At 25.0% G+C, this 13,038-nt stretch overlaps 4 protein-coding genes across 6 annotated transcripts; 3 read left to right on the top strand and 1 right to left on the bottom strand.

The window, feature by feature from the left end:
* Nucleotides 1-270: 270 nt before the first annotated feature.
* On the top strand, nucleotides 271-4,328 carry LOC105734938 (uncharacterized). Its single transcript, XM_012484170.3, has 4 exons — nucleotides 271-2,744; nucleotides 2,827-2,937; nucleotides 3,015-3,165; nucleotides 3,246-4,328. The coding sequence occupies exons 1-4, from the start codon at nucleotides 903-905 to the stop codon at nucleotides 3,293-3,295; spliced, it is 2,154 nt and encodes a 717-aa protein (XP_012339624.3). The 5' UTR covers nucleotides 271-902; the 3' UTR covers nucleotides 3,296-4,328.
* On the bottom strand, nucleotides 3,683-4,960 carry RpL26 (ribosomal protein L26). The gene is made up of 4 exons (XM_012484327.3): nucleotides 4,887-4,960; nucleotides 4,381-4,561; nucleotides 4,139-4,279; nucleotides 3,683-3,872 (listed from the first exon to the last, which is right to left on the bottom strand). Exons 2-4 carry the CDS (start codon nucleotides 4,546-4,548, stop codon nucleotides 3,735-3,737), a joined length of 447 nt encoding a protein of 148 aa, XP_012339781.1. The 5' UTR covers nucleotides 4,549-4,561; nucleotides 4,887-4,960; the 3' UTR covers nucleotides 3,683-3,734.
* A 1,947-nt stretch (nucleotides 4,961-6,907) lies between these two features.
* Nucleotides 6,908-9,179, top strand: LOC100872212 (uncharacterized). 2 transcript variants are annotated; one of them, XM_003692034.4, is made up of 3 exons: nucleotides 6,908-7,080; nucleotides 7,973-8,247; nucleotides 8,384-9,179. In XM_003692034.4, exons 1-3 carry the CDS (start codon nucleotides 7,001-7,003, stop codon nucleotides 8,965-8,967), a joined length of 939 nt encoding a protein of 312 aa, XP_003692082.1. In that variant the 5' UTR covers nucleotides 6,908-7,000; the 3' UTR covers nucleotides 8,968-9,179. The 2 variants fall into 2 exon arrangements, with proteins under 2 accessions (XP_003692082.1, XP_086758663.1); XM_086902537.1 differs by lacking the exon at nucleotides 6,908-7,080 and adding an exon at nucleotides 7,516-7,685.
* Nucleotides 9,180-11,475: 2,296 nt separating this feature from the next.
* CPF2 (cuticular protein CPF2) lies at nucleotides 11,476-13,002 on the top strand. Of its 2 annotated transcripts, none has more exons than XM_086902540.1 (3): nucleotides 11,476-11,539; nucleotides 11,731-11,920; nucleotides 12,651-13,002. In XM_086902540.1, the coding sequence occupies exons 1-3, from the start codon at nucleotides 11,531-11,533 to the stop codon at nucleotides 12,815-12,817; spliced, it is 366 nt and encodes a 121-aa protein (XP_086758666.1). In that variant the 5' UTR covers nucleotides 11,476-11,530; the 3' UTR covers nucleotides 12,818-13,002. The 2 variants fall into 2 exon arrangements, with proteins under 2 accessions (XP_086758666.1, XP_086758664.1); XM_086902538.1 differs by having other exon boundaries at nucleotides 11,731-12,079.
* The last annotated feature ends 36 nt before the right edge of the window (nucleotides 13,003-13,038 follow it).

The raw sequence follows: 13,038 nt of genomic DNA, 5'->3' as shown, positions 1-13,038 counted from the left end.
TGTACCTATATATCCATCTATTCATACACTTCCGGTATACAAATACATATACTAAAAATTTCATAATGAAACATTTTCTTTTTTCAAATTGAATACATTTTCAAGAGAACTACCATTGATGTTACGATAATTGATATAGTGATTATTATTTATTTATAATTTCTTTTTCACTATTTGATAACGAATATATATGTAATAAAAATTGTCAAAAATTCTTTATTATTTATTTCAGTTTTAATAGATTCAATTTTAATTCATATTATATTCCATTTATATATTTTTTATTTTTTAAAGATATAAAATGAATAATGATAGAAATTAGTTTAATTATATGACAGATATCAATTTAAAAATTTATTTTATTCAATATTATTGGAAATATTATAAAAATTCATGTTTATTTTAAATATTATTTCAAATATTTTTATTTTTTTAAATATATTAGAATTTAATAAAAATATAACTAATGTAATATATTTTTGATCTTTATTTATTAATCAAAATATTATTTTTATTGTATAATTATTGTAATTTTGCTTTTAATTGAATATAAAATATAAGTATTTTATAAAAAAAATCTATAAATCTATTTAAAAAAAAAGAAAAAAAAAAGAAAAAGTAACCTCTACATTTTAAATCGTTTCATTGTATCTTAATGTATTACTTGTATGTATTATTATGTATACAATATTTACATAAATATATACAAATTTTGTGATAAATGTTTAAAATAATAAATATTTTAATAATTGACATTGTCTTAAATTATAAAATATTTTATTCTTATTCATTCACGTCTTTATTTTAAATATTAATATATCATTGTTGGATTTAAAACTGATAATAGAGGTTAAGTTATTGAACAATTTTCAATATTATTGAACGAAAAATTTTATTATACTATGGAATCGAATGAAATTACTTGGCAATTAGTACCAAATACAGTTGCAAATAGAATGATAGATTTTTCTTTAATACACAAACTAGTACCATCTAGAAAAATACGCCAGAGAAATAAAGCTATGAATATTGCAATTAAAGAGTTTCAGAGTTTAAAATCATATAGTCAATATATTAAAATGAAAACTTCAATTCTTCGAAATTTGTCAGATGATAGTGAAACTGATGATAATGTAAGTTTTACAGAAGATGATTACAGTATATTATATAAATCTGATCTGAGTTTAACAGAGTACATAATGCAAATATCTAATAAAAATAAAAAGTATACATGTGAATCAGAATTTGAGACTAATAAAAATGATATTGTTTCTAATTTAAAAACTAAGAAAACACATAGAGAAAAACGTAAAAGAAAATCATCAGAAAGTATAAATTTAGGTTGGCAAAAAGTTGTTAAAAAAAGAATTAAAGATTCTTCTTTTGAAACAAAAAAAACAAATATAAATGATTTAACATCTTCTAATGTAACTTCTTCTCTAATAAATGCTAAAAGTAACATACAAGATAACTTCCAGACATTTGATACAAACTGTTCTAAAGAAAGTATTTTAAATCCATCACATGAAATGTCAATAAATAATGAAATTTATACTGTAGAAAAAATTAAAGATAAATGTTCTAGAGTTTCAGATTCAAATAAAATAAAACATGATATAAATATAGTACATGAAACAGTAAACAAAAATAATGAATTAGAAGTATCAAATCTTGTGTTGAATAATATTGATGAAAAGTTTCATTTAAATGGAAATTATTCTTATGAATTACTTGATGATTCTAATACAAAATTAGTAAAAGGAATCAAGAAAGAAATGACTTCATTATCAAATCATAATAATGAAAATCAAAATCCTAATGATTCTTGTATAAATAAAAATATACTTTTGATTCAAAATTGTAATCAATCAGAGAAAAATTTAATTAGAAAAGAATTGAAAGATCAGCTTTTAGTTATAGGCAATACATATCAACCAAAAGATTCAGGTATTGAAGAAGATTCAGAGGAAGAAACTTCAGATCATAAAAAAAAACATTATAAAAAAGTTAAAAATATAATTCAAAATACAGAACAAAATATATCAATTACTTCTCCACAATCCACAAAAAATAATTTGATAGATTGTGATAATAATTCTGAAAGGCACATGTCAAATAAATCAGATAATAAAGATATGATATTACATGTAGATAAAAATATAAATGAAATAATATATAAGGAAAAGAGAGAAAAACATAAAGTACAACCCAAAGTTACTCACACAGAAATTGTTAATAGGAAGTATAAAATAATATGTGATACATCTGTATTTGATAATCATAGTGAACCAGATGAATTAGATTTTTATGATGAAAAACATGAAATAAAGGAAGCACAAGAAATAATGGAAGATAATATTTCCCCTAAGGATAGAAAACGAGTACAACAATTAAGAAGATTAAATTTAATTGAAGATAATAATTCTAGTGATAATGATGATACATGTTACAATGTTGAAAATATGAGAAATAAACTATTTGAACGATCTAAAGAATCAATAGATACATTAAATAATGAAGATGAAGATATAAATTCCAAACATGAAATTTCAATGAAATTTGATGAAAAATTACAAAATAATGATAAATATATTCAACATAAATCAAATTCATTAAATAATACAATAAATCATAATTTTAACAAAAAACAAAATGTAAGAAAATTAAATAAAAAGAATTTAAAAATAGAGTGTACAGTACAATCAGAAAATGCACAATCATCAATATGTGGTAGACCATGCAATGTATAAATAAAAAATTTGATTTTATTTTTTGTTTAAGCACATTATTTCTATTTTATATATTTTATTTCTTTCATTTTTTCAGTTACAGGAATTAATAAAAAAAGAAAGTTTAGTACTTGAAACAACAATACCTTCTTTTACCCTTAAGGATATAGAAATGGATGATGTTTTTCTTATTGACATTCCTTCTACGGTATAATATACATAAATTATATTGATATAGAAAAAATTCCAGAATATAATATTTTATTTTATTTCTACTATATACAGGTACTTGAAAGTGAATTAATAGGAAGTAAAATAGTTTTGACAGACAAAAAATTAAAACTTGGAAAAAAGAAATACAAAGTTGAATGTAAAAGTATAGATAGTACATCTTGGGTTTTTGCTAGTGGAAAAATTCACAAACCCTACAAAATAGGTATATATTTAATATATTGATAATAATTTTTTATATATACATATATAAATTAATATTTAAAAAATATTTTTTATTTTTAGTAAATATTAAACCAATAACAAGAGCAGTAGCAGGAGAAAAAATTACATAAAATTCATTTGTCCAAATTAAGCAAAATTTGTTACATAAAAAAATGATCAATTATCAAAAATATTTAAATAATGAAAATGTAAGTAATTTGTGCAATTAATTTAGAAATTTATCTATTTATGTTTTTATAAGAACAATTTGTATCATATTTTTGCATAATTTTTTAATGATTTTAATAATAATTTTAAAAATTTATGATTGACATCTATTACAATATTGTTGATTTGTTTATAAATGTAACAATTTTGTAATTGATTTAAATATGTAGAAATCTTAGTATATGTTTTAATAAATTATAGTATATTTTTATATATATTAAAATAACACAAAAAAATCTTGAAATATATATTTTATATATTAGTAAGTATTGAAAATATATTACGCATAATTCCAGTGTTAACATTTTTATTAAATTTTATAAATGAAACTATATTTTAAATTTATGAAGTTTCCATGGCAGCAGTTGAATCTTCAGTATATTTGCCTTTATCCTTGCCTAATGCAGCAAGTCTACCTTTACTTCTTCTGTCAATAATTTTCTTACGATCTTTATCCATTTTTAATTTTACAATGACTGTCTGTAAAGCAAACAAAATTTAAATTGTAAAAAAAAAAAAAACAAATATTTTTATCAATAAAGATAAAGTAAAATAAAATCAGTGCCAATTTTTCTGCAGTAAAAAAGCTAAGCAAGTCAAATTCATAAATATAAAGGAGAACCCTTTTATATCAATGTAAATGACAAACATTAAGCTATTTATCTATGTGAATGGTTTAATTCATCATTTATTAAAATTAGATAATATATAATAAAATACAATAAAAGAAATGACTATTTTTTTACCTTAGAGGGATCAATACCAACATACACATTAGCAGTATTAATTTTTTCACGTTGAATTCTTTCTATATATATGACGAATTTTTTCCTATATACTTGAACAACTTTGCCAACTTGTTGTCCTTTATAATGTCCACGTACAACCTGTTGAAAACAATTACAAATATTTAATAAATTAATTACCAATTATTAATATAATTGTTTTTTTAATCTTTAAATAATTCATAACATATTTAATATCCTACCTGAACTTCATCATCTTTGCGAATTGGCATAGAACGAACGTTATATTTCTGCCGAAGTTCTTTCGACAGAGGAGCCGACATAAGTCTTCTTCGAATATGAGAAGGCGCCGTAAAATGTCTCTTTCGATTTTTTCGGCGTGAAGAAGAAACAAGTCGATTAAATTTCATTATTATTGGTTACCTGTATATGCAAAATATTAATAGATATTACTTTGGATTAATTCTAATAAAATTGAAATTTAATAATTCATAGCAAAATTATACGTTACATTTAATAGTTTAATAACAATAAATTTTTATTATTAAATTATGTATATTTATTTATATACAGATATAATAAATAGGTTAGAATAACTGTCATTAAAAATATAATTATTATTGATATCTTATAAAATTATTAATAATCATATTTATAAGTTAAAATTAATACAATTTTTATGCAAAATGTTTATTGAAATTGTTTATTTAATTCCGATTGAAATCGATTTAAATTTTAACAAACTTACCGTCAATGATTCTACCTCGTAACCCTAACCGGAAGAGCGTTTGCTTTTACAATACTTGAGATATAAATTTACCTAGTCTAGTAACTTTATAATTCACTAAATTATTTGGATTGGTTAATTGATTATCATAGTTGATCAATTTTAATCCGAATTTTTATGATAATATTATTGCGAATTTATATCCATTCAAAATTTTAATTTATTACAAAATATATTTTATAATTGAATAGATATATATAATAAATTGAATAGATTTATAATAAATTTAAATATATACAAAAATTATATATAATATATAATTTTATATATAAAATTTTATATATATATATAATATAAAATATATAAAAAAATGTGTAATCTTTCTTTAGTAGTTGCAAATTCTTATATCAAAATATAATTTCTCTTTATTTCCCCTATATTAATCTAGTTTTTTTATTTTTCTATAAATAGAAATTTTCCGCCATTAAGAAACTGATTCTTTTGACATATAACGCAGATGAATATGAGTTTATGCCATCTATATTAATCCATAGGTAGTTGTGTTGTTTTACATTTACAGTATCGTCATTTTCAAGATCTTATGAAAATATTGCCGTTATGGGGCTATTAATTATACAACGACATTCAACACATCATATAAAGCAAGTAAGTAAATAATCGGTTAACAAAACTTTTGTTTATTGAATGAAGTATGTTTGTTTATATTATAATTTTTAAAACAGTATTAAATAAGTAAAAATACTATCAGTAGATTTTAAAATATATTTTTTTTGCTTCGTGCAAATTATTTTTATTATTATTAAATTTTGTTATTTCTTCTTTTGTTCTTTGATATTGGTTTAACTATTTTTTTACTTTTACTTTTTCTAATTTTTTTTTAAGTGATTTGATTTTATGTTGACATTTTAATAAACGAGTAGAATTTACGAAAAAAACACAAGTTTTATATTATGCTAAAATTAAATTTATATTATATTAAGTTAAATTCATCAATGATTTTAAAAATTATAAAAATTATAAAATTGATTAATGAATGCTGAAGGATATATCGATAAAACAATAAATTGCAATCTTGACTTCGTAAATAAATAAAATATATTAATTATAAATTAGATATAAGTTAAACAAATTTCTGGCCGCTTTCAAAGCTGATAATACAAAAATCAAATCGGTTCAAAATCATTTGTTTATAACATCTGACTCAGCATTCGCCATTTGTTGTCCATCGAACGAATGGATTGTAAACGAAGCCAAAATGGCTTCAGCATACTAGTAATTCATACGATATACATTTTTAAACATACGTAACTTTTGATACAATGATTTTTTTAGATTTAAATTCTATATTTTTAGATTTTATTCATTAAATTATTATCAAATGATTAAATAAAATAATTTTTTATCCAATATAAAAAATATGTAGATACAATAATAAAAATATATTTGTACGAGAGAAAGAGAGAGAGAGAGAGAGCACGAAAACATACACATTATATAATGTATATATATGATAAAAGCTTCGCAATTTAAATCACAAAAATATAAATTCAGTAAAAAATAAAGACGAAGGATATAATAAAGAAACATTGATCAAGATATAATTTCTTCGCAATTTTTCTTCAAATTTAGAATTAATTAATTAAACATATCCGTTTAAACAAATTAAATATTATAAATCGATTCTTTTCGTATATTTTCTTTTCCCGAAATGATTTTTATATTAAATGTAAAATATGTTTCTTTTTGCAATTTATTTAAATAATATATTTCTAGAATGAAAAAAATATTTAATAAAATTGTATATAATTAAAGCACATTCAGATCTATTATCTTATTTGTGTTTTAGGTCTGTAGAACAACGTGCAGATCAATCTCCTAGAAAATATTTTACTGAAAACTTATAAAAAATTATAATTTTAAATTTTGGTATTTTTTAAATCCGATGTATCAAAGTGTGATCTAACAAAAAAAATATAATATATATATATATATATATATATATATAGATATATATATATATCATATATAATATATATATGTATTAGTATTTGGAAATAAAGTACTTTTTATTATATTAAATTTGGAAAAAAAAAAAAAGAAAATTGGATTGCAAAATGGGTTCCACAAGACAAGATAGATCACTTAGCAGTGGAATATCTTTGCCACAGTGGATGAAAGGAAGAACCGATAGCAGGTATGTTTTTTTTTTAATTTCTTTTGAGAGAAGCATCTTAAAGTTGTTAAACTTCGACTTGTACTAAGTTGCAGGCTCATGATGCTTTAACATTATTCTTTGCTGAATAAGTAGAAGAGATTTAAACCAACGGTAAGAGGCAATTTTTTTAATTGCCCGTAAAATATTTCTGAGAATTTGTAACATTATATATAATATAATGTTATGAATACAAAAAATCAATCTAAATCATTCCATATGATTTAATTTTGAATATTTGCAAATTAATTGTTTAAAATATAAAATAAAATTTAAATTTATATTATTTAAAACTTTAGTATTCCATATATATATTTTGCAAGCAAAAAGAAATATATATGATATTTGGCCAACACGTAATATAACGCGAATAAGCAGTTGATCGCATGGGCATTGTGCTATTCTTAGACTTATGACACTCTTCATGAGAGAAGTACGGCCTCGTGCAGTTTGTGTGCTGCGTATAGCGTTCTATTATTTTATTTTTCAATATTATTTCTTTTAATGTTGTTTTACGCCAAAAATTCGGATTAAATATCTTTTCATTTACGGCACGATTGCATCTAGTTTAGTGTTCAATTAATGAAGTATACGCTTAAGATTATATCGTTGATATTTATGCATTACTATAGGATTTAAAAATTTATAAATAAGTATCTAATATTTTAAAAAGTGAAATTTACAAACAAGAAATATTTAATAATATACAATAAAAATATTTCATAGTTGAAAGAATTTTTTAATAGAATCGTGAGTCGAAGAAATGTGATAAAACAGTTGGATCTTTTTATAAGTAGCTTAGCCTTGTTTTTTTTTTATTGATCCTACTTCGTAAAATGTAAAATTACAGCTTTTCGCATTTTTTTTTATGCAGATTCGATTTTGACGAGACTACATTTAGTCCTCCATCTCACGACGACAGCTTCTTTTATATACGGTATCCAAAGACACAAAATCGATTATCAGTTTCGCAAGACTTTCGACCAATTGATGAAGTTTTTAATGAACAAAATATTACTCCATCAACAAATAATATAAAAACACAAGATACGCAGCAACAGATTATTGAAGAGAAGAAAAAAAATCAGGAGATTGATTTTAGCAAGCATCCTTTATCTTGTCAACAATTTATACCAACAACAAATAAAGGTATTAATATTAATTATTATATGTATTTTTTGTACGATTCGTAATTATATAAATGACAAAATAGAATGAAATATAAGAAATATTGTTTCATATTTTGTGTATTATATAATTGAAGTTTTGTGATTTTGCATTCTAGGCAATGACACTAAATCAAGTCTAAAAACATCAACCAACAATACGAAAATTACAAAATCACAAGGAATAGATGATGGATTTCATGGTGAATCAGCACTTTGTGGAAAATCGATTGTTCTTGTAGCCAGTCAGATAATGTCTAACAAACTTCACGAAAATTTCTCGGCCGAACAGGCTGACAAACAATATAAAAAAGGAAGTAAATCTTTGCCAGCTACTCCACTCGCTTCGCCCGCAGGCAGTCCAAATAGTTCCCCGAAAACTCGTCGACGTGTTCCTTCTAATCGGTATTTTACTAGCCCATTTCTTCTTGATCGTGAAAAATATCAAGGAGGTTGGATCTTATCAAGCATCTTCGGACAATCTAGGGAAATTGTTACTGGTAAAATTGACGAAGAGGACGAAACAGATGTTTCAGCTCCTTCACTTAAAGCATTTGCTCGAAAAAAATCTATTTCATCGCAAAATCTCACATATGTCGGAAGTGATGAAAAACCAGTTGAAAAACCAGCTTTCTCAAATGTATTTCAAGCAAAACCATCAGAATTAAGAGAGATGAATTTTTGGTCCCCGACATCAATGTGAACCAATATATAATATAATATTTTTAATTCTATTTATATGCGTATTATTACTACGTTTTGAGTTTAATTAATCATTATAATTTATCATTAGTAGTTAATTTGGAGATAAGAATTTATTTAAGAACACGATAAAAATTTGTGCATGATATTATCCATCTATTAAATTTTCTAAAATTAACGAATGCATTGATAAAACGGAAAAAAAAAAGAAAATGCAACTCTTTACATTCATTGTCCCTTTCATATATCCTTAAGTAGTATGCTTATTTCATAGTTGGATATAATATATTTATGCTGATTTTTTCTTTCTTTTTTGCGCTTTTAATTATTATGATTGTTAAACAAAAAAATTATTTATATAGTAAACGATGGATTAGAGCTATCTTATTATTATAATTATAATATATTAATATTTGGAAATGAAAAGAAAAATATCCTCGTGCTACAAACGAGTTGATATCCTGAATGGTACAAGAAATGATGAAGACATATGCTGTGAAGACAAAATATAAAAATTATTTTTATGAAGACTATTGTATATAGTCTTTGAAATTTTATTTAATTTTTAATTCTTAGAAAAAATAAAAGAGCGAAAAAGAAAAAACTGATATGTATATATACATATATATATATATATTCAGCTTTTTCTTTATATATATATGTATGTTTATATATTATTTCTTATATTTATGAAAAAAAAATTGATTATCATTTAAAAAGATTGAAACTAAATTGTATGCAAATAATAACGCGCGATATAGGTGGATATTTTAAAAATTATAATATAATTAAGTGAATATATTTATGGATCGCTTATACATTCGTGTAAAAATATTTTTTTTATTAATTAAATTTAAGAATCTTAAATCGATTTTAATTTAAGGAGCTATAATATTAATTAACTTATTATATATAAACGCGTTACATATGTGAAGTTATTAATGATTTTGACATATTTTTTCCGACATTCCTACAGTTAGATTATAAAATAGAGAATCTAACTAAATGATTTTACTTCACGTACAATCAAATTTATATGTATAACGGATATAATGATATATTATATAAATTATTTAGGATGTTATTCTAATACAACCAACGAATTATAAGTTTGTGCTATTAATAAAATATTATTCAGAATAAAATGTAGAAATATATCGATGTATTATATTTTATTTTATAGAGAAATAATAAATAAATGAAACCTGTATCGAACCTTTGTATCGAAAAATTTTTAATAATGCGCAAATCTGTTGAAACGATTAATCTAAAATCTATGTATGTTGTTGTGTATATGTATAATATTTATGCTTGATGAAAATACGCAATATTCAATCATATAATTTATCATTAATCTATCAGAAATTTTAAATGGAAAGAATCATAATTTAATAATTTCTAAAGAAATCTTTAAAGAAACAAAAATGAAGAAAGCATTTTCATATACGTTAGCTTACAGCAATTATAACATATGTACGCTGCTCCTTCGCCTCTGGCATTCTTATGAAATCTTAGTTCTTGGCCGTGTTCATACTGTTACACTTTGCCAATGTCAATTGCATAATAACTGTAACCAACAAAGATAGTCCGATTACGTTCCCGTTCACTTGGTAACTTACTTATATTCATTCTTTCCCACTCTCATTGGTTTCTTTCTCCCCCTACCCCCTCCCTCTACTTTCCCCCATCTTTTTCTTTTGTCATTTTTGATCATTCGAAAGTAGATTAAACAAGTTTTTTTCTACAATTTTCTCACATTATTATTTGCAAACAAATACGACTTTATAATTTCAAAACAATTTATTTACACACTTATGTCGATGATCAATGATTACAATGAATCAATGATTATGAATTTTAAAATTTACAAAAAATTTTTTCAGGAATTTATTAATTATTTTATTCCTTTATATATCTTTGTAAATATACATCTATCAAACGTACGATTCTACAATTCTTTATATGATGGCTAAACTGTAATTCTATAATACATCTGAAGGCATATCGGTTGCAATATGAGATATACCGATATTGAGTAATTGCAGAGTATCTATCTGTTTCTTTTACTTTTCAATCGTTGGTGTACATTTACACGTTGATGTTGTAATGTACATTTAAATGATACGAAATTGAGCCTATTTTCACATACGTTTGACAACTTTTGGTTCCATTATCGATTATTTTTCGCTCGATATCGTTTTGCTTTTTGAATTTCATTTTTTCTTTTTCATTTCCTTCAAACAACAAAATGAACATTTCCTTTCCAGAGAAAACCAGAGCACGATCAATCTGTTAATAAATTTTTGCGATATCAAATTTGTTCTAGCTACATATATATATATAAATATATATATATGTGATGCAATGTCGGCTCGTTATAAGTTTGCTATGCAATATACCTGTCTTTGGTCGACACTTGATACCAAGTTTTCGGAGAAAAAATGGTTCGAGTTAACTATCTAACTTACAAGAGCTTGCGTATAAATAGACTGACAGATTTATTAGATGCATTCAATTCGTTTGTTGCTTCCAAACGGTGAAGAAAGCAGGCGCTATCTATCATCATGTTTAGAGTAAGTAAAAGGCGTAAAAATAAGATATTTAATTACTTATCACGATTCTCAAGATCGAAATGAAAGTTTCCCCGTTAAATAAATCCAGTTATCTGCGATCGTTGACGGGAAGAAGAAGGAGGGGGTGTTAAAGTGGGGAGGAACGGACAGAGAGAGAGAGAGAGAGAGAGAAAATTTTTCTTTTCTTTCAGTTTTTGGTGATTTGCGGTTGTCTGCTGGCAGTTGGGCAAGCTGGCGTAATTGGAGGTAGTTTGCTCGCAGCCGCGCCCGCAGCGGTTGCAGTACAGCCAGCAGCAGCAGCAGCAGCAGCAACCCTTCCACTGTCCACGGCCACGCTCGCGGTACCAACTATCGCAACGTCCACCTCCAATGTGATACGGGGTATCGGTAATTTAGGTGCCATATCGGCCTATGCGAAGAGCATAGACACGCCGTTCAGTAGCGTCAGGAAAGCGGACGTACGCGTTAACAATCCTGGAATCGTGACGGCGACTGCTGTACCCGCCCCGGTAGTTGCGGTCGCAAATACCGCTATTGCAGGTACCTGATTACCTGGGTGCCAATTTACTTTTTTAATATCTTATATATATATATATATTGCTGGACAGAATATTGGTATATATAGCGACATGTTGTCTCATCATTTTTTTTTTCTTCGTGATGGTTTTAATCGAATATCGAATATCGGTCGATAACGTCGATACATTTTCTTCATGCATTAGTATCGATACTTCGTTAGTCCGCTTTTCTCACGTTCCATTTTCTACTGTATCAATTGTTGCTTTACTCATTTCATCTTTTCAATTCCTTTTTCTTTTTTTTTTTTTTTTCATTTCTTTCTTGTTATTCGTTAAACATGCTATGCTTTAATACGTACGAATAATATCGTTTTGTGTGTACATATTTCGTGCGTGTAGCTTAATCTTAACTTAACGAGCAGATTCGATATAAAAGTTTAAAATCGACGTAATAATTGTTCCTTAGCTCTAAATAACTATCAGTCATTCTTAATAACCGATTCTTCGAACGATTCTTTTTTCCTTGATTTCGATTTAATTGCAAAATTCGATTTATTACAAGCGCAATATTTTCCAAATTTTTTGGTTTTCAGCCCCAGTGGCTACAGCTGCTGTTGCTGCACCTACAACACTTCTTACACCTGGATTGACAACCGCAATCGCAGCTGCACCCGCTGCTATCACTACTGGTTTAGCGGCTGCCCCTCTAGGACTTAATGGTATAGCCTTGAATGGGATAGGAGCCGTCAAGGTCCTCTAAGGTCTACGCTTGAATTTGTATTACAGAGCGATAATTCGATTAAAAACTCGATATTTTACCATTATCGACCATGAGATGCATTCGAACATTTGTATCGGATCGTTGTTACAATTCAAACGATCTTCTCTGTCACAGAATGTAATAATCGATTATTCAATAAACGTACAATTGTTATTCTATACTAAGCCTGAATCGATATTTTCATTTTATCAATTGAATAA

The sequence above is a fragment of the Apis florea genome, unplaced genomic scaffold (genome assembly GCF_048593485.1).
Source record: "Apis florea isolate Af1SG1 unplaced genomic scaffold, ASM4859348v1 contig_2272_pilon, whole genome shotgun sequence".
Lineage (NCBI taxonomy): Eukaryota > Metazoa > Arthropoda > Insecta > Hymenoptera > Apidae > Apis > Apis florea.
Note: the sequence above shows the minus strand (reverse complement) of the source record. Positions and strands in the feature narration are given on the sequence as shown.